The sequence below is a fragment of the Heptranchias perlo genome, chromosome 7, assembly GCF_035084215.1.
Source record: "Heptranchias perlo isolate sHepPer1 chromosome 7, sHepPer1.hap1, whole genome shotgun sequence".
NCBI classification, from domain to species: domain Eukaryota; kingdom Metazoa; phylum Chordata; class Chondrichthyes; order Hexanchiformes; family Hexanchidae; genus Heptranchias; species Heptranchias perlo.
Genome location: NC_090331.1, coordinates 10,963,171 through 10,989,029, shown reverse-complemented (window position 1 = coordinate 10,989,029; position 25,859 = coordinate 10,963,171). Strand labels below are relative to the sequence as shown.

The window sequence follows — 25,859 nt, the reverse complement described above, 5'->3', positions numbered from 1 at the left end:
CCCTCCCCCCTCACCCTGACATTCAGGCTGGCATTCTTCTCACCTTCCGCCTCTCTCCCCTCCTTCCACTGCCTCCAGCACAGCTTTTGGTTGCTATTTCCTGTCCCTTCTGTTCTAGGTAGTTGAATGCCATTGTGTGCTGTACCCTCCTACTGTAACGTATTCTTTTGTAAGATCTCAAAACGAGAAGCCCTTTAACTCCTTCAGGTTTTCTACAATCTTTATGCTTATAAAACCCTAGCTTGGTGTCACCTAGAATCATAGAAGTTTACAACATGGAAACAGGCCCTTCGGCCCAACATGTCCATGTCGCCCAGTTTATACCACTAAGCTAGTCCCAGTTGCCTGCACTTGGCCCATATCCCTCTATACCCATCTTACCCATGTAACTGTCCAAATGCTTTTTAAAAGACAAAATTGTACCCGCCTCTACCACTGCCTCTGGCAGCTCGTTCCAGACACTCACCACCCTTTGAGTGAAAAAATTGCCCCTCTGGACCCTTTTGTATCTCTCCCCTCTCACCTTAAATCTATGCCCCCTCGTTATAGACTCCCCTACCTTTGGGAAAAGATTTTGACTATCTACCTTATCTATGCCCCTCATTATTTTATAGACTTCTATAACCTAGTTACTACATCCCGATTTATCTCAATTTCCCTTTTATCCTTTTCGACCTTGGTGGTGTCCTGCTTTATGGCCCTTGCCCTTCATCGTGTTTTTGCAATTTTACCAAATATTTTTCCCCTGTTATATTCAGTTTGTATATGGAAGATGAAGAACTTCATTCAAAGTATGAGGAAGACCAGGGGGCAGAGTTTCAGCTTTAGCGCCTGGGCAGTAATCAATGGAATGAAACCGTGGACTCGTATGAACATACGAAAATGATGGACAGGTAAAGACCAGTTTGTCCATGGAGCCTGTCCCATGTTATCACGGTACAACTGAGTCCCATCACCCCCCCCTACCCCCCAACACACACACATACACACACACACACAATCTCCTGGGAGTGGCAAACGAAAATACAAAGAACAAAACCCTAGGCCAATTCAGGAGGAAAAAAATCTGGGGAATTCTTTTTCGATCCTTGAAGGCGATCGAAACAAGGAGATCTGTGACCAGGAAGAACATTGCCCAATGCTCCAACTTCCTTTTGTAAGCTGCGATATTGGCCATAGCTAAAACTTGTCCGGCTCCCTTTTGAACACTTGCAGTGAATCTGTTTTCACTGTACGAGCAAACAAGTTGATCCAGAGGTTGATGACTCTTTGCAAAAAGAAAAACTTGACATCTAATCCTGTTTTATGTTTATGTAACTTCTATGCATCCCCGGTGCTCCCTAACCTAACACAAATAGACTGTAAGAATACAAGAACATAAGAAATAGGAGCAGGAGTAGGCCAATCAGCCCCTCGAGCCTGTTCCACCATTCAATAAGATCATGGCTGATCTGATCCTAACCTCAAATCTAAATTATAGAATCATAGAAGTTACAACATGGAAACAGGCCCTTCGGCCCAACATGTCCATGTCGCCCAGTTTATACCACTAAGCTAGTCCCAGTTGCCTGCACTTGGCCCATATCCCTCTATACCCATCTTACCCATGTAACTGTCCAAATGCTTTTTAAAAGACAAAATTGTACCCGCCTCTACCACTGCCTCTGGCAGCTCGTTCCAGACACTCACCACCCTTTGAGTGAAAAAATTGCCCCTCTGGACCCTTGTGTATCTCTCCCCTCTCACCTTAAATCTATGTCCCCTCGTTATAGACTCCCCTACCTTTGGGAAAAGATTTTGACTATCTACCTTATCTATGCCCCTCATTATTTTATAGACTTCTATAAGATCACCCCTAAACCTCCTACTCTCCAGGGAAAAAAGTCTCAGCCTATCCAACCTCTCCCTATAAGTCAAACCATCAAGTCCCGGTAGCATCCTAGCAAATCTTTTCTGCACTCTTTCTAGTTTAATAATATCCTTTCTATAATAGGGTGACCAGAAATTCATGTCCAATTTCCTGAATTTAGCTGTGGACAGAGTCCGCTTGGACAGGGTCTAATCCCTTCATTATTATAAAGACCTCAATAAAATCTCCACACAGTCTACGCTTTTCTAGACTAAAAAGACCCAGCACTGTTATGGCTACTAAAAGCCTTTAAACTAAGTATCAGTCTAGTGGCCCTCCTCTGAGCCTTTATCAGGACCTCTAAATCACCCACCATGTGAAGGGACCAAAATTGACACAGTACCTTCTCATGGACACTAGGTTAAAAAAAAACATTACACTGAACTGAAATCCGTTTTCGGATGCCTGCGGTGATTTTGGAATGAGCCTTTGGTTTAGTGATAGCATTTCTGGCTCTGAGTCAGAAGGTGAAAGGTTCAAGCCCCACATTAGACAGCCCCGGTGAGTGGAGATTAGAATATGGTTTCTAAATACTGGGTTGACATCCAGTGGGGTACTCGCGTCTTGATGGAGTGACCGTTGGCTCAGTGGTAGTATTCCTGCTTCTCAGACACAAGGGTTGAGTTTGGGCCCCACTCTAGTCAGCCTCAGCGAGCGTAGGTCAGTGCATCGCCTCTGAATACTGGATTGAGATCTAGTGGGTGTACTTGCATCTGTGGGTGCTGGCCCCCCCCCCCATATCATAAAGGGTAGGTGGGGCTCTTTAGCCTTGGTCACAGTCCACTTAGGAGAAGGTACACCGAAGATAATAAACCATGGGGGAGGCAACAGGAAATCACCTGAGCTACTCTTCCCTAGTAAGTGGCTCAAGAATCTTATGTGTAGGACTTGAGTTAGGACCAAGCTTAGAACACAACAAAGCTTAACAACCCTCCCGATTGTCCGAGAGTCTCTCAGAATGGAAGCTGCCGGCATTTAAGATGATCAAAGGTAGTTGATAGTTTCTCTCTATCTACCCTTTCTCCCCTGGTGGGGGAGTCCAGAACAAGGGGGCTTAACCTTAAAATTAGAGCCAAGCCGTTCAGGGGCGATGTCAGGAAGCACTTCTTCACACAAAGGGTAGTGGAAATCTGGAACTCTCTCCCCCAAAAAGCTGTTCAGGCTGAGGGTCAATTGAAAATTTCAAAACGGAGATTGAAAGGTTTTTGTTAGGCAAGGGTATTAAAGGTTACTGAACCGAGACGGGTAGATGGAGTTAAGATACAGATCAGCCATGATCTAATTGAATGGTGGAACAGGCTCGAGGGGCTGAATGGCCTACTCCTGTTCCTATGTTCCAATCTGAGAGAAAAGTGCTTTGTGTATTGCGCCTGAGTTTGTCTCGCGCAGTGAAATCAGCCCGAGTTTACATGTTGCAGCCGAATCTAAAAGTAATGGTGCAGAAATGAAGCCACAAAAATATTGGCCTGCAGGAAAAAGGCAGGGACAAGGGCTGGTGGTTTTTTTCTTCAGTGTACGATGGCATATTCGACCCCTTTCGTTGCACATACTCTGTGGCCAGCTGTTTGGTGCAGCCTGATCTTGTTCAGACTCGCTGAAAGAGAAAATTATTTTAATTATTTCTTCTCACTTTCTACCATTATATATATATATATATGTGTGTGTGTGTGTGTGTGTGTGTGTGTGTAATTTCTTGTGTATTTAACCTCAGTTGGTAGCAGGGGTTTCTTTTTGCACTAATAACACCAGAGACACAAATTCCTGTTGAATATTACCCGCATCCCTTGGAAATGTTTTCCCCTCTTAAACACGTTGACCCATACGTGCCATCTGTTCCCTCCCTTCCCCCTGTATCATAGCATCATAGTATCACAGTAGATACAGCCACAGGAGGAGGCCATTCAGCCCTTCGTGCCTGTGCTAGCTCTTTGAAAGAGCTATCCAATTAGCTCCACTCCCCCTGCTCTTTCCCTATAGCCCTGCAAATTTTTTCCCATCAAGTATGAAACTTGGAAATGTAGTAAACAATGTGAAGGATAGGAACAGACTTCAGCAGGACATTGTCAGACTGGTGAAATGGGCAGACATATGGCAGATGAAATTTAATGCAGAGAAGTGTGAAGTGATGCATTTTGGTAGGAAGATGAGGAGAGGCAAAATGGTACGATTTGAAAGGGGTGCAGGAACAGGGAGACCTGGGGTGCACACACTCAAATCTTTGAAGGTGGCAGCACAAGTTGAGAAGACTGTTAAAAAGGCATATACGATGCTGGGCTTTATTAATAGAGGCATAGAGTACAAAAGCAAGAAACTTTCTTGCTTTTGTACTCTATGCCTCAGTTGGAGTATTGTGTCCAATTCTGTGCACCACACTTTAGGAAGGATGTCAAGGCCTTACAGAGGATGCAGAAGAGATTTACTAGAATGGCACCAGGGATGAGGGACTTCAGTTACGTGGAGTGACTGGAGCAGCTGGGGTTGTTCACCTTAGAACAGAGAAGATTTGATAAGAAATGTTCAAAATCATGAACGGTAAATAAAGAGAAACTATTTCCCGTAGCAGAAGGGTCGGTCACCAGAGAACACATATTTAAGGTGACCGGCAAAAGTGCCAGAGGCGACATGAGGAAACATTATTTTACACAGCGAGTTGTAATGATCTGGAATGCGCTGCCTGAAAGGGCGGTGGAAGCAGATTCAATAGTAACTTTCAAAAGGGAATTGGATAAATACTTGAAGGGAAACAATGTACAGGGCTATGGGGAAAGAGCAGGGGAATGGGACTAATTGGACAGCTCTTACAAAGAGCCGGCACGGGCACGATGGGCCAAATGGCCTCCTCCTGTGCCGAACCTACCGTGATACTAAGTATTCATCCAATTCCCCTTTGAATTTGGAATTGAAGATTGTGGGTGAAACTGTGTCCCCTTTTACTTTTGGAGTGTTAAAAAAAACTTGGGTTCTTTCAAATGCTATTTGAGTTTTTGAACGTGGAAGCATTTTTTGGTTAAAAGAATTAAAAATTGCGTTATTATTATTGCTGGAAAGAGAGAAAAAAAAAAGGTGACCGTTAAAATTCAAATAAAGAAAGGGGGAGCGCGCTTAAATTGAAAGAGGCAAACAAAAAAATGGCGGCGGTTTGCCACGAGCGCTCAACGACCGTCCGGAAGGCGGGAAAAGAAAAAGATGAATGAGGGAAGAGCGCGAGGAAGGCAGCTCGCGATCAGCGATCAATGGGGGTGGGCGGGAAAGCCGTTGGGAAAGCCCCGCCCCCCCCCTCCCCCACACTCGCGCCTCCAGCTCCCGCTGGCAACGTAAGGCGGACGGAGAAGGGTGAAGGGGCGAAGTCACGTGTCTCGATGACCGGCCGCCATTTATCAACCTCACTCTTTCTTCCCCCCCCCCCCCCCTCCCACCATCCCCAAACAACAGTCCGGCATTTTCCTCTCTCTCTCTTTCTCTCATTAACATCTTACTTCGCAGATATTCCTGGAGCTTTTCTTCTTTACAAAGCAAAAATAATGAATATACTAAAGCTTCACCACCCGGTAGGTAAAAAAAAAATGTAATTTTTAAAAAAATGTAAGACGAGGTCATTGGTGATCCATTTGTTGGGGTCCAGTTCCTTTTTGGGCCCCAATTCAACACCCTTTGTTAAAACAGTTTAAAAGACCACCTTGCCAAAAGCACTTCATAGTTTATCGGGGTTTTTTTTGGCAAAAATAAATATATAATTTTTTTTTGAGATTTAGTATATGTTCAATGATATTTGGAATAAAGTTTTAAGTCAGTAAGTTTTTACAGCATTTTCTTTTTGAAGTGGGGCGAGGGTTATCATTTCCTCTGGTATGCTGTGGCTACGAGAGCAGGTCAGAGGCTGGGTATTCTGCGGTGAGTGACTCACCTCCTGACTCCCCAAAGCCTTTCCACCATCTACAAGGCACAAGTCAGGAGTGTGATGGAATACTCTCCACTTGCCTGGATGAGTGCAGCTCCAACAACGCTCAAGAAGCTCGACACCATCCAGGACAAAGCAGCCCGCTTGATTGGCACCCCATCCACCACCCTAAACATTCACTCCCTTCACCACCGGCGCACTGTGGCTGCAGTGTGCACCATCCACAGGATGCACTGCAGCAACTCGCCAAGGCTTCTTCGACAGCACCTCCCAAACCCGCGACCTCTACCACCTAGAAGGACAAGGGCACCAGGCACATGGGAACAACACCACCTGAACGTTCCCCTCCAAGTCACACGCCATCCCGACTTGGAAATATATCGCCGTTCCTTCATCTTCACTGGGTCAAAATCCTGGAACTCCCTTCCTAACAGCACTGTGGGAGAACCTTCACCACACAGACTGCAGCGGTTCAAGAAGGCGGCTCACCACCACCTTCTCAAGGGCAATTAGGGATGGGCAATAAACGCTGGCCTTGCCAGCGACGCCCACGTCCCATGAACGAATAAAAAAAACCTCAGAACATCAGAAATAGGAACAAGAATAGGCCATATGGCCCCTCGAGCCTGCTGCGCCATTCAGCAAGATCGCGGCTGATCTTGTCCAAAAATCTATCGATCTCAGTCCTGAATATACTCATGATTACATTTATACAGCGCCTTTAACATAGTAAAAACGTCCCAAGGCGCTCCACAGGAATGGTAATCAAACAGCTTTTGACACCGAGCCACTTAAAAGGAGATATTAGGACCGGTGACCAAAAGCTCGGTCAAAGAGGTCATTGGTAATGCATTTGTCGGGATCCTGTTCCTTTTTGGGCCCCAATTCAACGCCCTTTGTTAAACCAGCTTAAAAGAGGGTTATCGCCTTGCCAAAAGCACTTCATAATCTAATGGATTGGCTTGGAAATGGAATCACTGTTCTTGCGTTGGCGGATGCTTACAACCAATTTCACGCGCACTGCAAAAACAACCAAACAAAACAACTCCCCGAGATGGTTTCGATGGCGTAAATAAAGAGAAACGGTTTCCCACTGGCAGGAGGGTCGGTAACCAGAGGACACAGATTTAAGGTCATTTGCAAAAGAACCCGAGGGGAGATGAGGAGAATTTTTTTTTAAACGCAGTGAGTTATGATTTGGAATGCACGGCCTGAAAGGGCGGTGGAAGCAGATTCAATAATAACTTTCAAAAGGGAATTGGAGAAATACTTGAAAAGGAAAAAAATTGGAGGGCTCTGGGGAAAGGGCAGGGGTCGAGTGGGATTAATTGGATAGCTCTGTCAAAGAGCCGGCCGGCACAGGCATGATGGGCCGAATGGCCTCCTGTGTTGTGTGATTCTCTGATTAACTAGTTGTTCTGTTTTCTTGTGGTGTTGGTCGAGGGGTAAATGTCGCACATCGTTTTTTCGATGAAGAGTCGACAGGGACCATTTTTAATGGCGAGGACTTCATCCAATTTATGGATGACGTTTCTGTCTTTGAAAAGTTAACGGTTATCACATAATCAGTGGAGAGTGATCATGCGATAAAGTGAAATTCACTATTTTCTTCTAATGGCACTGCCGGAATCGGATTCTGTCCTGATTCACGTTCTGGGGAAACCATGTTATGGATGACAGCCCTAATAACATTTTTGACTTCATAGCTTTGGTTGATGCTGACCGCACTCTCCCGCTTCATCGCTATCTCATCTGAAGCCTAAACTAATCTAAAGTAAACTAATGTTCAAAAGGATGATCAAGATATACAATCTTTCTTCTTTAGTCAGCATCCCCCAGACATGGTTGGAAACTACAACAACAAGAACTTGTACTCACATACCAAAGAAAGAAGAGGAAAGAACTTGCATTGTCTGTAGCCCCTTTCACAACCTCAGAATGTCCCAAAGCGTTTTACAAGCAATAAAATACTTTTTGAAGTGTAATCACTATTGTAATGTAGGAATTGCAGCAGTCAATTTGCACACAGCAAGATCCCACAAACAGCAATGAGATAAATGACCAGATAATCTGTTTTAACGATGTTGATTGAGGGGATAAATATTGGCCAGGTCACCAGGGAGAACTCCTGCTCATTTGAAATAACGCCATGGAATCTAACATGTCCACCTGAGGGGGCAGATAGGACCTCAATTTAACGTCTCAAAAGGTGACAGTGCAGCACTCCCTCAGTACTGCACTAGATTTTTTGCTCAAGTCCCCAGAATGGGACTTGAACCCACAACCTTCTGACTCAGGCGAGAGTGCTACCAACTGAGTAATGGCTGTTTTTAGATTGCTGTCGTAGCAGCTGTGGAACAATTAGAATTACCTTTCATTGAGCCATTGGGTTTCCTGCCATGGAGGCAATGGAAAATGCATGTCACTATCTATTTTGCAATCCTTTGAAATTGACCATATGAGACAAACATTTGTAGTATCTGGAGTAAGACAGAACGCCAGAAGTATCCAGAGTTTTTTTAACCTGCAGTTTGTGAAGAAGTTGTGATGCTGTGGAACGTAAAGACCATGACATCATTTAATAGGTTAGATAAGTGGTTGAACTAAAGGAGGATAAAGGGATACGAGGACAGGGTGGGCACATGGGATTAGGAGTACTGCTCGTGTGGACGATAAACAGACTAGTTGGGCTGAGTGTCCTGTTTCCTTTTTGTAATTTCTACGCATGTAATTCCTTACCTATGTGGAAATGGGAAGTGACTTTTTGTAGAAAACGCAGGTGAGTCCCAAGAACAACTTGATTAGAGTGCCATATTAAATAGGGCTGATCAAAAAGTGCTCTGATCCCACTAGCTTGATGAGCTGAAACCAGAACTATCAAAATTAAAGACTTCAATGGCAAAAACTGGATGCTTTGCATAACCAGTGGGCACAACGTGACATATTTTAATTGTTGGTTGCTCTGTTGCATGTAGGGTGAGTAAGATTCAGTCATGAATCAGACATTGTTAATGTGCTCGTCAAGAGAAGGCAGATTTGTACTAGATACTCAAAACACTTTCCATTTTGGGGACACAGTTTTTTTTTTATTCGTTCACGGGATGTGGGCGTCGCTGGCAAGGCCGGCATTTATTGCCCATCCCTAATTGCCCTCGAGAAGGTGGTGGTGAGCCGCCTTCTTGAACCGCTGCAGTCCGTGTGGTGACGGTTCTCCCACAGTGCTGTTAGGAAGGGAGTTCCAGGATTTTGACCCAGCGACAATGAAGGAACGGCGATATATTTCCAAGTCGGGATGGTGTGTGACTTGGAGGGGAACGTGCAGGTGGTGTTGACACTTGCAGGTCAGATATAGCATAGGTTAGATGCAGTGTAAAACTCCCTTGCCCCAACAACAGGCCTCAGCTCCAAATTGAGAAGAGGAGCCACTACTGCACCAGTGTAACATTTCTTCAGTGCCTGCATCAGCCATCCTATGGCCTCTGACTGAAATTTAACAATTAATGCCGAATTACTGCGCATTTTTATTTGCTGTGGGCTAATATCCACTCGACACTGGAGTTGATCTCGGGTCTCAGAGGTCAAATACGATTTTCTAATACACTGCACCACTCTTCTAATGCTTTGGACATACCCGGCTTTCCTACTAAAGGTGATTTCCCAATTTCATTTAGGCCAAAAAAAAAATCAGAATCTCTTCCTTTTATCCCCCTGCTCATAAATCTGAGTCAGAAAAAGATTTCACCATGAGGATCCCTCTAGGGCTCTCTTTTTGTTACTTAGACCACATCAAATCCTTCTACCAGCCGTGGATGATATTTCATTTAGCAGACCTGTCTTGGCAGCTGCAGCCTCTATTCCCTTGCCAAAACGTCTCGCTTTCTTGCCTTGAGGTGCTACTTTTAGTCAGTCTCTAACAATGTATGGAGAATCCAAATTTAGGAGAAAGAAAGATTACCTAACTGTAGGGAGTTTTTTTTTGTTATTCTAAGGAGCATCCTCTACATTGCCAAATAACCATCCCTTCATAGGAATGCAGGTAATTGGTATATTGTCTTTCCCAGGAGATGCTTTAACTGAAAATGAACTAAAGCTGAAGAATAAGTCTGTATGGTCCTTATATACCACGCAAAAGTAGAAAGAATTCCATTGGGAAGCCTCCGATGTCATGACATCACAAAACATCTTAGAGGGAGATTTTCCCTTGTGTTTTTCCCAGCAGAATGTGGTCTGCAGCCAGGTCACTTAGGTGGTATTTGAAGAATGCTTCTTAAAAGAACGAAGATGGCTCTACAAGGTAGATGATCTTTATTCTATGTAGATCTTCAAATGCTTTACTTATTTTAATAAGAAACACATCACTGTTATTCTAATTTAGGTATGATATATAGAATTTTTCAATTAATTGCCTTTCTTTCTATTTCTCTCAAAATGCAGATAGAATCATATCATTCAATAAAACAGAATACAAGCCAGTTGGTCCATCAAATCTGCGCCAGTTTTCTTTCCCCATCTGAAACATCTAATTCTACTCTCTTGCTTCCTCCTCATACCCTTTATTATCCCTCTTCTTAAAGGAACTGTCCAATTGCCCTTTAAAAGAATTTACAGACACTTCTTCAACAATGTTTACTGCCAGATGTGTTTTTACTTTACTATCACCCTAGAATATCCTGATCCATCTTTTTTTAAGCATTTTGTCTGAAGGGAATAGTATGGTCCAAGGATTCCCAGAAACACAGAATAGATTAGGAGTTGGTCCTGGTGTTTAATCATGATTCTGACTGTGTCAAAAGCGATTTAATCATATATCCAACATATATCTGTTTACATGTTGTACATCTTAAATTTCAGATTGTTCCTTGTACTGCAAAATTTGATGAAGAATTACGTGAAGAGTCAATAGTAGTTATTAAAGCAAAGTTGACTGATGATCCTCTCAGGTAACATGACCATATATGCCCAAATTAATTTTTATTATCCAATGATAGCATTTTGAGAAGTAAAGAAATTATATATTCCTAAAATTTTCAAATGGGTGATCTTGTATTAATTTTCAAAGAAACATTTCATGGAATTTTTTTTAAGGTGACTGCTTAGTTTTAAATATTGTAAACAGAGGAATCACCATTTAGGTGTTGATTACAAAATTTGTCCCAGTAATCTTATGAACACTGTTGGGTGTAAGTGAATTGTATAAATCATCCTTGTGTCTGGAATACATTCCAGATAAATTGGGAACATTCAATTGTACCACAAGTAAGGTATGAAGTATTTAGTTTTAGAATAAATGTACACTCCTGCCCTCGACCCTATCACAGACCTTCCCTTTTGTTCTTTCCTCCCCTCCCCTCCCCTGGCTCTGCACTTGATTAAGAATGGTTAAATCTTTACCTTTTCCAGTTCTGACGAAAGATCATCGACCTGAAACGTTAACTCTGTTTCTCTCTCCACAGATGCTGCCTGACCTGCTGAGTATTTCCAGCATTTTCTGTTTTTATTGATATTTTTAGATACTTTTTTAGTGAGGAGTGTTGGAAGCACAAAGGACACGTTAATACATTTTATCTCTGGAGGGAATTGGCCAGTATCTTGAAAATCCACCAAGTTGGGATAGAAATAGGAGAAAGAATAGTTCCCAGACCACAGCATTTTAATAATTTGTGATTTTCAGCTTTATCATAGATTCATAGAAAGTTACGGCACAGAAGGTGGCCATTCGGCCCATCGTGTCCATGTCGGCCAAAAAAAGAGCTATCCAGCTTAATCCCACTTTCCAGCACATGGTCCATAGCCCTGTAGGTTACGGCACTTCAAGTGCACGTCCAAGTACTTTTTAAATGAGTTGAGGGTTTCTGCCTCTACCACCCTTTCAGGCAGTGAGTTCCTGACCCTTACCACCCTCTGGGTGAAAACATTTCTCCTCAGCTCCCCTCTAATCCTTCTATCAATTACTTTAAATCTATGCCCCCTGGTCACTGACCCCTCTGCTAAACGAAATAGGTCCTCCCTATCCACTCTATCTAGTCCCCTCATAATTTTATATACCTCAATTAAATCTCCCCTCAGCCTCCTTTGTTGCAAAGAAAACAACCCCAGCCTATCCAATCTTTCTTCATAGCTAAAATTCTCCAGCCCTGGGAACATACTTGTAAATCTCCTCTGTATCCTTTCTAGTACAATCACATCTTTCCTGTAATGCGTTGACCAGAACTGTGTGCAGTACTCAAGCTGTGGCCTAACCAATGTTTTATACAATTCTAGCATAACCTCCCTGCTCTTATATTCTATGCCTCAGCTAATAAAAGAAAGTATCCCGTGTGCCTTTTTAACCACCTTCTCTACTTGTCCTGCTACTTTCAGGGATCTGTGGACATGCACTCCAAGGTCCCTTTGTTCCTCTACACCTCTCAGTATCCTCCCATTTATGTGTATTCTCTTGCCTTGTTTGCTCTCCCCAGATGCATTACCTCACACTTCTCTGGATTGAATTCCATTTGTCACTTTTCTGCCCACCTGACCAGTCCATTAATAGCTTCCTGCGGTCTACAGCTTTCTTCCTCACTTTATGTTTCACATTTGTAAAAATTGCACAGTATAATTATATTTATTATATTACAACCTAGATTCATTTTCTTCATGACTAACCACTTCCTCAAAACTTTTTTACTCCATCTTGTCCACCCTCAACTCCTATACCAAGTGCAAAGAACGTATAAATTTCTTAATTTGTAAAGTTAACACGATTCATTTAGCTGCCTCTGCTGTTTCCTCTCCTGACCTTCCCCCAGTTTTCCACCCATTACATTCCCGCTCCCCCATCAGTTTTTTTCCTTATCTGTCTCAGGCTCTCTCCATGCTCATCTCTTCTATGAGAGCCACCTTCTGCTCCTTTGACTTCCTCCCCACCAAAGACCTGATCATTCAATTTCACCTCTTGGTCCCTTTGCCAGCCGACATTGTTAATGGCTTCTGTTCTTCAGGTATCATACCCCCTTTAAAAACTACCATTATTACCCTTCCTAAAAAACCCACCATCAAATCATTTCTCCAACTACTGACCCATCTCCAACCCCCTTTCCTGGCTTCATGCTCATTTCTCCCAAAACTTCCTATTCAAATCTCTCCAATCCAGTTTCTGTCCTTTTCCCATGTCATGAATGACATCACCTGTCACTGTGACCACGGTGTATTGTATCTCCTTGTTTGCATCAACTACTCCACAGCATTTAAAATAGTCAACCACACTATCTTTCTTCAGAAACCGCTCTTCCGCTGTCCTAACTCCATGGGACTGCCCTTGTGCGGGTCCAGTCCTACCAATCCAAATGTAGCAAGGATTCTTCAGCAATAACTTCTGTTCTCACCCTTACACCATCACGTGGTAAGTCCCAGATGCAACTCTCCTTGGCTTCCATTCTTCCTCATCCTCAGCAACAACAGGGGTCAGCTTCCACATGTATGCCATTGGCACCCAATTCTCAATCCCATGATCACCTCTCTTGACTCCATGTTCACCTCCGTGCTGTCAAACTGCCTGTCCAATATCATGTCATGGATTAGCCACAACTTCCTTTAGCAAAATGGGAAGACCAAAGCCATAATTTTCACCTTCCACTATCAACTCTGCTCAATTACTATTGACTCCATCCCCCTCTCTGACCACTCGCTCAGGCCGAACAAGACCATGCAAAACCTTTGTGCCATTTTTGACAGGTGAGGTTCAAACTCTACATCCTGTCCAGCAAAAAGACTGCAGGTGCTTATGCCGTTTTTTGGGGGGGTTCTGTGGAAAGTCGTCCCCGTTAAATACACAATCCTCATCTTCAACTACCTCCAGTTTTACCCAGTGTCTGCAACTTCTTGTAGCACCCTGCAGGCCTCTGACTCTGGCCCCTCTCTTCACTCCACCATTGGTACCAGAGACTTCAGCTGTCTTGGCTTCAATTTGTGGAACTGCTACCTATACTCTCCACTGTCTCTCCATCTTTAAAAACTTCTCAGAACTTATTTCCTGTAATTCTTGGAACTGGACGAATAGCCAAGCAAAGAAATTGGAATTCTCTACCCCAGAGGGCTGTGGATGCTCAGTCGATGAGATTGATAGAATTTTGGACTCTAAGGGAATCAAGGGACATGGGGATTGGGTGGGAAAGTGGAGTTGAGGTCAAAGATCAGCCATGATCTTATTGAATGGCGGAATAGGCTTGAGGGGCCGTATGGCCTACTCCTGCTCCTATTTCTTATGTTCTTAAAGTAACACTCACTCACGGTAGTTTCATTAATCAAAAGTAATTATTTAATGATGTTGTAATTTCTACGAGCATTCATGAAGCAAAATCAAACCATACATACGACTTTCCTCTATAAATTTCCGTTGTACATGTAATAATTACATTATTGTGTAATGATTTAACAATGCATACACACATCAGGCAAATCATTAATACATATACAACCTTCAAACCAAGGATTTTGCTAAGTGAGGCCTGAGAGTATTTCAGCTCTTCAGCCCACGAGGTCCTTCTCTTCCGCGATGTTCAACTGCAGTGTGCTTTCCTTGTGATCACCGTGTGGTGAAGAGGCTGTTCTTTGCTCAAAGTCTTCCTTTTGTATTGTTTTTACCAATAGGTTGTAGGATTGGGGAGGGTCATTCTTTTTGTTCAATCGCTCCCTGTTGCTATGCCTCAATCATTAACGTACTTCAATGATTGACAGTTTAGGCTTTGATCATGTGACTGGAGACCCTTTGATGTTGAAAAGACCATGTGCTCGAACCATGGAATGTAAAAGGCCCCTTTACTGTCTCTGTTTATGGCCTTTCATGCAGAGATAGCCCCTTACATTTCTATGCATAGACATTCTTAATAGTCCTTACGTCTCCAATTTTGATTTCTTCAATAGTTTCAAATCCATTCCTTATACCATTTGACCATATGCTGGATTCAATACTATTTGATGTTTTACAAATCCCAGTTCTTTGAACAGATTACCAGATAGGAATGAGAGACCCATGCTTTTTTTACACCCATCATTGCTTTCCCAATCCGAAGCCTTTAATGTATGCCCTTGTTGCCTTTTCTTACTTTACCCCATGCTTTGTTGCAAGGGTTGTGTTTTGAAAGCCTGACAACACTTTAAGCTCAATATTATCCATCTAGCTTATATATTTAATAATCTAGATATCTATCCGGAGTACAAGGTCTTCGATCCCAAAACTCACACTTCTCCAATGCCATCAACGTCATTGAGGAAAAACAGGATTTGCGAGAACACAGTTTACTATATTACTGTGTTTACAGGTTTTCAAATGTCTTTATTTAAAAGGGACACAGTTAACGCCTTCAAATGTCTTTTGTTAAAGGGATTTTGAACCCCACAAAACCCATCTTTTTGACCAAGCTTTATTAAACATTGGTATACATTGAATTATTTTGTTTCATTCCTGACCAACCTTTTGCATTTGTTTAAATAAAACTGAAGTTTCAGTCACTAATCAGGCATAAAGGGGAGTATATGTGAGCTAGTGAGGGAAGGTTGAGAACTGTTAAGGCTCATTAACATATGTGATAAAAGTCCTGATCACGAGACTATCAAACATGTGGCATGTTTTCCCTAGTCCACATACATTTGATATCAAGAAGCTAGTCAGTCGTCCATTTCCATGCTGCATAAGGTTTAGCAAGGTCACCGATTTTCATTGCTACTAACCGCAGCAGCTGCCTGTTACTAATGTCAATTATTTATTACAATGCTTTGTAGTTGATAACATTGTTACCTCTTATCAAAAATGTCTTTTCTTTAGATTCGATGTTAATTTTCAGAGGGGCGACCATCCTGATGCAGACATTTTATTCCATTTCAATCCCCGTTTTAAAGAGGAACTCGAAAAAGTTATCTTTAATTCTCGGGGACCCGATGGCTGGGGATTCCAGGGTGAGAAGTATGAAAAAATTGCTTCCAGAGATTCTCCATTTAAGCTGGTATTTATGGTGTGGAACAACTCTTTCCAGGTACTGTCTTACCGATCTTATAAATAATCTGTGACTTGTTTTATGAGAAAAAAACTAAATGAGAGCAACAGCCTGGATTGGTGCTGTGGCTTAGTTGGTTAAAGCGTCTGTTTTGTAAACAGGTGATCCTGAGTTCAACTCCCAGCAGTGCCTTGTGTAACTTAGGCCGATGAATGGCAGATGGAGTTTAATTTAGATAAATGTGAGGTGATGCATTTTGGTAGATCGAATCGGGCCAGGACCTACTCCGTTAATGGTAGGGCGTTGGGGAGAGTTATAGAACAAAGAGATCTAGGAGTACAGATTCATAGCTCCTTGAAAGTGGAGTCACAGGTGGATAGGGTGGTGAAGAAGGCATTCGGCATGCTTGGTTTCATTGGTCAGAACATTGAATGCAGGAGTTGGGATGTCTTGTTGAAGTTGTACAGGGCATTGGTGAGGCCACACTTGGAGTACTGTGTACAGTTCTGGTCACCCTATTATAGAAAGGATATTATTAAACTAGAAAGAGTGCAGAAAAGATTTACTAGGATGCTACCGGGACTTGATGGTTTGACTTACAGGGAGAGGTTAGACAGACTGGGACTTTTTTCCCTGGAGAGTAGGAGGTTAAGGGGTGATCTTATAGAAGTCTATAAAATAATGAGGGGCATAGATAAGGTCGATAGTCAAAATCTTTTCCCAAAGGTAGGGGAGTCTATAACGAGGGGGCATAGATTTAAGGTGAGAGGGGAGAGATACAAAAGGGTCCAGAGGGGCAATTTTTTCACTCAAAGGGTGGTGAGTGTCTGGAACGAGCTGCCAGAGGCAGTAGTAGAGGCGGGTACAATTTTGTCTTTTAAAAAGCATTTGGACAGTTACATGGGTAAGATGGGTATAGAGGGATATGGGCCAAGTGCAGGCAATTGGGACTAGCTTAGTGGTATAAACTGGGCGACATGGACATGTTGGGCCGAAGGGCCTGTTTCCATGTTGTAACTTCTATGATCTATGATAATAATTGTCTGCATTTACCCATTTCCTTAAACTATGAATTTTTCTCCAAAGGCAGCAAAGCTCATAAATGTGGCGTGTGTTATGTTTGACTTGGTTGCCGTTCATGCTGACACTGGATGCCAAAAGTGGAAAAGTATTTTACTCCTATCATTAACATCTCTCTCCTCACTAACCAGTTCACCACCCCCCTAAATATGTGTACATCCAAATGCAGGATGGCATGGTGGAGTACCAACCTGCAGCACTCAGAATGGTAGGATGTGGGTTTTTGCCAGCAATCATGTCACTGTGGAAGTGCCAGCTGGAGGTCAAATAGTTATCCATAGGGTGATCTGCCTTTTCAGGGCTCCTCTTGCACCGAGAAGTTGCTCCAGTACCGTCAGCTTATATCAGTTATGGGTGTATTAAGGATTTGATTCATAAGGGAGGCCTAGAAATTGCTTTCTGATCTGAATGAAGCAGCTAGGTAAGAAGAATTAGTACGAGCTGAGTATGCATCATTGGTCCACTTTCTTCTGTTAGGACCAGGTGAAATCATAGAACCACAGAATGATACAACATAGGAGGCCATTCGGCCCATCGTGCCTATGCCGGCTCTTTCATCCCTGGTACCATTCTAGCAAATCTCCCCTGCACCCTTTCTGAGGCCTTGGCATCCTTCCTAAAGTGTGGTGCCCAGAATTGGCCACAATAGTCCAACTGGGGCTTAACCAGTGTTTTATAAAGGTTTAGCATAACTTCCTTGCTTTTGTATTCTATGCCTCTATTTATAAATTGTAAACAATTTTACAACACCAAGTTATAGTCCAGCAATTTTATTTGAAATTCACAAGCTTTCGGAGGCTTCCTCCTTCCTCAGGTGAATGTGGAAACCTATTTATAAAGCCAAGGAGTCCATATGCTTTTTTAACAGCCTTCTCAACTTGTCCTGCCACCTTCAAAGATTTGTGTACATACACCTCAAGGTCTCTCTGTTCCTGGACCCCCTTTAAAATTGTACCATTTAGTTTATATTGCCTCTGACCTGTTATCAAAGGTCAGGTGGTTTAGTGTCTTTTGTTAAGGTGTTTAATTTGTATAGTTACATCCACTATTCCATTGGGTGATTTAACTTAATGACAACGCTAAACTAAGAAGCTGACAAAATACACTGTACTTAAGAGCTGGAGCAGTAATGGCAAATAAATAGCCCACATTTACTGCTTAAATAGCCTTATTGGCTGCACCCAAGATAATTCTCCCGAGATAAAAGTACAAAGCTGCAAATGCTGGAAATACACGGCAGGTGTTTCAGCATTTGTAAAGAGAAAAGACAGGTTACAAACGTTAAGGTGTGTGTCCTGAACTGGTGTCTCTGAGGCAGTGTGTGGTATTTCTGAAAAATTCTGCCCAAGATTTTTCTAAACTATGAGTATTTCTCGAAAGGCAGCAAAGCTCATAAATGTGGCGTGTGTTATGTTTGACCTGGTTGCCATTCACGCTGAAAATGGATGCCAAAAGTGGAAAAGTATTTTGCTCCAATCATTGACATCTCTCTCTTCATTATCCGATTGTAAACAATTTTACAACACCAAGTTATAGTCCAGCAATTTTATTTTAAATTCACAAGCTTTCGGAGGCGACCTCCTTCCTCAGGTGAACGATGTGGAAGGAGGTAGCCTCCGAAAGCTTGTGAATTTAAAATAAAATTGCTGGACTATAACTTGGTGTTGTAAAATTGTTTACAATTGTCAACCACAGTCCATCACCGGCATCTCCACTTCATTATCCGAAGCTACAATTTATTGTAAATTGTTGCTATTTATTGTAATGCTATCTTTAGTATACTGCTTTAGACATACCTTTCACTGGCTTTTTCTAGAGCTAATGTATCTTTTTAAAACTGTTTATTTAGGTGTCCGTGAATGGTAGACACATCCTTGACTATCCACACCGATTAGAAGATTGGAAGCCTGATACTGTCATAGTTTTTGGAGATATACAAGTAGAAAGTATTGATGTTCTCAAACTTTGAGACTGAGACAAGGTAAATATAACTTGTGTAATTCCATGAATACTAAATGAAAGTTGTGAATAAAGATTTATGGGACACGTGGTTTACAGAAGTAATGCTAGCTGCTTTTAATTCATGAACATTGCAGATGTGAGTGAATATAAAAGCCATGAAATTATTCTATGTAAACCATAGATTCCCAGTAAATTTCTATTTGTGCAGTTTTCTTTTAATTGCTGATTTCAGTCGGCACTATCAGTTTGCACTTAGTGAGAGGCATGTGCGTAGGCAGTTACATACCTTTACGAGGTTGAGCCTTGCCCTTGAGGGAGGGGCTAGAACCTACTCCTAGAAGGATTTCAACTAACTGAGCATCTGACGGCAGCATGGTCTTCTACTGAAACCTTTCCCCTCCCGTGCCATGTAAGGTTCTGGCATTGTAAGCCGCCTTAGTTTGGAACAAGTAAAATACTGACTTAACAAATATTGCTGATAAAGGAAGGTGCACAGATGTGCATGGATATGTCGAGGATTGCAGACGTAAATTGCAGGAGAATATGAGCCAATCAATCCCTGTTGCGCCAAATCATATATTCTAGTTGATTCACATCATTTCAGAAGGTGCGATTGACAGTGGGTGTACATAGTTCTTCCACATATAACACCTCTCTATCCATTTCCAGAGAGTCACCTGCCTTTATTGGACAGGCTGTGCTTTCCTCATAAATATGAATTCACAATAACAGCCAGATTGAGTTTTCCCCATATGTGGGATCTGTACTATTTGTGGCTCATTTACATTTTAATTTGAACTGTCACATCAAATTGGGCTCATGTCATGTGGCATCAGGAAGCAACAACAATTTGCAGTTATGTAGTGCATTTAATATACTTTACGTTTCAAGACGCTTCACTGAGAGAAATTATGTCTTTAAATATTAGTGTTGGCTTTGCTATGTACTTTTGCACAATTTGTTGAACTTGCTGCCTTATTTGAGATTGAGGGGTAGTGACATTGAGGAGTAATTTATAGAGTTTGCCCTGTTGACAATTTATTGCCAGGTACGCTGGCACCTGGCCTTGGTGGTGTTGATGCCTTATTGCCAGGCATGCTGGCACCTGGCCTTGGTGGTGTTGATGCCTCGTTGATGCTGATGCCTCGTTGATGCCTTATTGTCAGACATGCTGGCACCTGGCCTTAGTGGTGTTGATGCCTAGTTGATGCCTTATTGCCAGGCGTGCTGGCACGTGGCCTTGGTGGTGTTGATGCCTAGTTGATGCCTTATTGCCAGGCATGCTGGCACCTGGCCTTGGTGGTGTTGATGCCTTATTGCCAGGCATGCTGGCACCTGGCCTTGGTGGTGTTGATGCCTAGTTGATGCCTTATTGCCAGGCATGCTGGCACCTGGCCTTGGTGGTGTTGATGCCTTATTGCCAGGCATGCTGGCACCTGGCCTTAGTGGTGTTGATGCCTAGTTGATGCCTTATTGCCAGGCATGCTGGCACCTGGCCTTGGTGGTGTTGATGCCTACTAACCAGAAAGGTGCTTGGGGGTAATTTTAACTTTTGACAATAGTGTAAAACGGTGATAACGGATTGGGTGCTGATTATACACATCTCCTGATTTTCGGAAATGAATATCGGGAGCGGTGTAGGACGGGTGGCAGATCTGATATCGCTCATCTTACACTATCGCCAAAAGTTAAAATTACCCCCTTCTCTCTGTTTGAGCAGCGCATTCACAAAGTTTGGACAAAACCCTGTCCATGAAACAAGCTTTCCAAATATATGGTTGAGGTATAATGCACTGGACTTGCACTCTACAGCTGGGCTAATATCAACAGAAGTCATATATAGTTAAGTGATTGTTAAGCCAGTTGAGAAATGTGAAACCAGCATTATTAGAGGTACGTTACTACTGGCCAGATTTGCGGTGTGAGCATTAATGCAGATGTGGTGAAAGACTGCTCCCATCTGGAAACATAAGGGATTTCACATGGAAGAATGTTAGTTAAACCCAAAAGTTAATTCTCCTAGAACCAAAACCACAAAACATGCCCGAATACGAACCACTAATCCACACTTCGTGTTTTGTAAATATATTTATGAATATTTTATATGTACTTGTAGAGGAATCGTTTTGTCATAGTATGTATTATGCCACAATTTAAATGGTAATATCTAACTTTAATATAATTCCCTAATCAATCTCCAATTTATTCCACCACCATTAATCTCCTGCATGTATATCCAATTTATTGTACTACTATTAACCTGTGCATGTATATCCAATTTATTATACTGCAATTAAACACTGCATTTATATCCAATTTATTTCATTGTAATTAAACACTGCATTTATATCCAATTTATTTCATTGTAATTAAACACTGCATTTATATCCAATTTATTTCATTGCAATTAAACACTGCATTTATATCCAATTTATTTCATTGCAATTAAACACTGCATTTATATCCAATTTATTTCATTGCAATTAAACACGGCATTTATATCCAATTTATTTCATTGCAATTAAACACTGCATTTATATCCAATTTATTTCATTGCAATTAAACACTGCATTTATATCCAATTTATTTCATTGCAATTAAACACTGCATTTATATCCAATTTATTTCATTGCAATTAAACACTGCATTTATATTCAATTTATTCCACCACCATTAATCTCATGCCATGTACACCAATCTATGACACTACCATTACCTCTGTATTTATGCTGTATTTATATATTAAACTGTGCAGCCTGGCAATTCCTGAGTCTCCAATGTGGCGGGGAGATCTACCCTTGCCAAAATTGGAGGAGGCTGTCCCCTTAAAAATCCCAGGCTCTGTTAATTTAACCATTTCTGACAGAACAAGGGCAAGAGTCCCGCCGGCAGGAGACCAGATATGTCAGGGGACGGGGGTCAGCCCCGTCAAAAATTCTTGCCCCCGCAAAGGTGCAATTGGCAATTTATACCCTCCCCTAACCCAGGAATTTCTGAGCCTGCATTTATATCCAATTTATTACACTACCATTAATCTGATGCATTTATACCCAATTTATTACACTATTAAACACTGTATTTACAATCAGTTTACTACATTGTTGTAAAACTCTGCATCTATCATAGTAGGTACAGCATAGGAGGAGGCTATTCGGCCCCTCGTGCCTGTGCCGGCTCTTAGAAAGAGCTATCCAATTAGTCCCATTCCCCTGCTCTTTCCCCATAGCCCTGCACATTTTTCCCTTCAAGTATTTTGAAAGTTACTATTGAATCTGTTTCCACCACCCTTTCAGGCAGTGCATTCTAGATCATAACAACTCGCTGCCTAAAAAAATGTTTCCTTGTGTCGCCTCTGGTTCTTTTGGTGATCACCTTAAATCTGTATCCTCTGGTTACCGACCCTTCTGTCACTGGAAACAGTTTCTCCTTATTTACACTATCAAAACGGTTCATGATTTTGAACACCTCTATCAAATCTCCCCTTAACCTTCTCCGTTCTAAGGAGAACAACCCCAGCTTCTCCAGTCTCTCCACATAACTGAAGTCCCTCATCCCTGGTACCATTCTAGTAAATTTCCTCTGCAGCCTCTCTAAGGCCTTGACATCCTAAGTTCGGTGCACAGAATTGAACACAGTACTCCAGTGTTTTATAAAGATTTAACACAACTTCCTTGCTTTTGTACTCTTTGCCTCTATTAATAAAGCCCAGGATCCCAAGTGCTTTTTAACAGCCTTCTCAACTTATCCTGCCACCGTCAAAGATTTGTGTATGTGCACCCCCAGGTCTCTCTGTTCCTGCACCCCCTTTAAAATTGTACCATTTAGTTTATATTGCCTCTCCTCATTCTTCCTACCAAAATGCATCACTTCACACTTCTCTGTTAAATTTCATCTGCCATGTGTCTGCCCATTTCACCAGTCTGTCTTTGTCCTCCTGAAATCTGTTACTATCCTCCACATTGTTTACTACATTTCCGAGTTTCATGTCATCTGCAAACATTTGAAATTATACCTTCTATACCCAAATCCAGATCATTAATATATATCAAAAAGAGCAGTGGTCCTAATACCGACCCCTGGGGAACACACTGTATACTTCCCTCCAGTCTGAAAAACAACCGTTCACCACTACTCTCTGCTTTCTGTCCTTTAGCCACTTTTGTAACCACGCTGCCATTGTCCCTTTAGGCTTTAATTTTGCTAACAAGTCTATTATGTGTTATTTCATCAAATGCCTTTTGAAAGTCCATATTCACAACACCAACCACACTACTCATCAACCCTCTCTTACTTCATCACAGAACTCAATCAAGTTAAACACAATGTATACCCAATTAATTACACTACCAGTAATCTCATGCACATATATCCAATTATCACTGTCATTAAAATCTTCATATATACCCAATTCATTACACTACTATTAACCAGTGTATTATACTCAATTTATTACAATGTCTTTAAACTCTGCCTGTATTTGTAATTTATTATATTACCATTAATTGCATCATATATATTTTTCCCCAAATCCCTTTTAGGACAGCTAATGAAGCAACAGAATGAAACTTCTAAAGCAAAGTTGAAGTACACGTCAAGAGTAAAAATAGCAATTTATTAGCTTCTGCATTTCATTCTTTTTATGTTTGGAGATTTGTTTGTTTGTGTGATGTCTTTAGATCCATTTCCTACACTATAGATATTGATTCATTTTAAACATTGGGGAATGGAAAGGAGCTGTGTTGGGTTCTGTTGAAGAGTTACTTTTGTTTAGTTTCAGTGTTCAGCCTACATGACTTTCAGTTGGACTATTAAAATAATATCCTCTCCAACAAATTGACTTTATTCATTCCGTTTTTATTTATGATATTGCTTTCAAATCAAATACTTAACAATAGAGTAAGGGGTACATCCGAATTCAAAGAGAAAACAGAAATCAGCAATTGAACTGACCCTTAAATAATGGGAGTGCTCTGATGAAAATTTACAAAATTTATTGTTCAAAGAAACACAACCAAAAAGCTGGAAAGTGGCTAATGTTTTAAAAGTCAGTGGCGTGAAATATAGAAGAGATTACAGTATACGTTTGTGAGGTCAGCATCCGTAATGGGAGAAATGTTAGTCTATTACAAAGAAAGCAATTCAAGAGATCTGGCAAGAGTGGAGGCAATATATCTAAGCCAAAGTGGGTTTATGAAAGGCAGGTCATGCCTAATAGGCTTAGTGGAATTCTCTGAGGTAATGTGATTGACTCTCTGTATCTTGACTTTCAAAAAGTCTCTCAAGAGACTTGTGGCTGAAGTGAAAGTTCTAAAGATCAAGGATGGAAATCATAAATTAGATGATGAATTAGCTAAATAATTTGAAGCATACTGTAGTTAACAATTAAATAGTTCTAATCGAGCTGCTATAACTGATGGACGCCCTCAGGCATCCATCCTGGGACACTTACCATTTGTCATATACTTATTAATAGTTTCAGTGAGGTTATTTTACTGTGTGGATGATAGCAAGCTGTGTGGAAAAGCAGAATTTTATAAAAGCAAGTGATACTTTTCAAAGACATCTACAGAAGCATTAGCTCGGATCCCTAAAGTGTAATATTCAGGCAAAGTAGTCTTGTATTGCAACTAAAAGCTGCAAATAAAATAAAATAACAAGAGATGATTTACTTCAGTGTTGCAAGTTGTCACGTAGTAATTGCCGAAACAAAGGACATATGTCTGTACAGCTACAAGTTCTGAGCCCATAGAACAGAGTCAAATGTAAACAATTGTATTTGGATATTGCATCCAAACTTGATCACCATATTTATAAAAATGGTTCAAATCAATGCAAAAATTATGCTTCTGAGCTATAGATCATTAGGGCCGATTTTAACCCAACCTGCCTAGCGGAAACTGGCTGCAATGATCCCACCACTGATCCCGCTGCCTTCCCGTAGGTTCGGTCATAACCTCTTTTAAGCAGGCGAGAGGGAGAGGGCGCGACTGCAATTTTAACCCGAGGCTGCTATTGTGGCTTCCCTGCCAGGCCAACCTGGCAGCAAGAGAAGCCAAAGCAGAAGAGGTCCATAGAAGTAAGTTAATTTAACTGTTTTTGATTCTTTGTGGACCACGGGGAGCAGAAGTGCTCCTCCGAGCCCCACAAGGAAACCTTGGGCCTCCCCTGCCCTGGACTTCCCTTCACCTCCTCCTTCACCCCTCCCAAACATTTACCAGAGTGCTGGGGATCATTCCTTTGTGTCCCTAGTGGTATCCCCCCCAACACCTGAAATCCCACTCCTGCCTGCCAACTGGAGCATCCTACAGGGCTTGGGCGAGGCCTATGCAGATGAGGCCCAGGAGTTTAAATCCTCTCTGACTGCACGTTGCGGAGCCCGACGGTTTGACGTCTGCCTCTGCCCCCCACCCCCCACCCCGGGCTCGTATGACTCCCGGCCAGGAGTTAAAATTGGCCCTAAATTTGAGTTTATAAAGGTTTTATGAACTCAGCATGAGCAGTGCCATAGGAGATCTGCTAGTATGTTCAAATAATTTACTGTAAACAGGGAAAGCTAGATAAACATGAGGGAGAAAGGCATAGAAGGATATGCTGAAAGGGTTAGATGAAGAGAGGTGGGAGGAGGCCCGTGTGGAGCACTAAAACCGGCATGGACCAGTTGGGCCGAATGGCCTGTTTCTGTGCTGTAGATGCTATATAATTCTGCCTAACATTCCACTTATTATTTTTATCCAAGTTTCTACATGGCTACTCCATATTGTGCACAAAGCATCGGAGTTTGGTAACGCTTACTGTTGCTAAGCAATCTTCTATTTCTAACAATGACAAATTAATTTTGGAGTGCTTAAGATGTTTGATCACACCTGCAGGGTCTACATAAACTCTCAATGATTTACAATTGCAAAACTAAACAGCTGCCCCAGAATATAAAACACAGAAGTAAAAATTCAAATTCAGATCATGATAAAACTACCGAAGTGTAACCAATTACAAATTAAATGCTACTCATACTGTCAATTCCAACATGTTTGACTAACTA

At 41.8% G+C, this 25,859-nt stretch overlaps 1 protein-coding gene and 1 non-coding gene across 2 annotated transcripts; both read left to right on the top strand.

The window, feature by feature from the left end:
• The first annotated feature begins 5,324 nt into the window (after positions 1-5,324).
• LOC137323519 (galectin-8-like) lies at positions 5,325-23,653 on the top strand. Its single transcript, XM_067987068.1, has 5 exons — positions 5,325-5,457; positions 10,659-10,747; positions 15,610-15,817; positions 18,708-18,839; positions 23,359-23,653. The coding sequence occupies exons 1-4, from the start codon at positions 5,431-5,433 to the stop codon at positions 18,825-18,827; spliced, it is 444 nt and encodes a 147-aa protein (XP_067843169.1). The 5' UTR covers positions 5,325-5,430; the 3' UTR covers positions 18,828-18,839; positions 23,359-23,653.
• trnat-ugu (transfer RNA threonine (anticodon UGU)) lies at positions 15,897-15,970 on the top strand. The gene has a single exon. It is a non-coding gene; the product is annotated as a tRNA-Thr (tRNA).
• Positions 23,654-25,859: the final 2,206 nt, after the last annotated feature.

What these genes read in the sequence shown, in the direction of transcription:
- LOC137323519 (XM_067987068.1), top strand. Translation starts at nt 5,431, where the DNA reads ATGAATATACTAAAGCTTCACCACCCG. An exon ending in TACTAAAGCTTCACCACCCG is followed by an intron (nt 5,458 to 10,658) that starts GTAGGTAAAAAA and finishes CTTAAATTTCAG; the next exon opens with ATTGTTCCTTGTACTGCAAA. An exon ending in TTGACTGATGATCCTCTCAG is followed by an intron (nt 10,748 to 15,609) that starts GTAACATGACCA and finishes TCTTTTCTTTAG; the next exon opens with ATTCGATGTTAATTTTCAGA.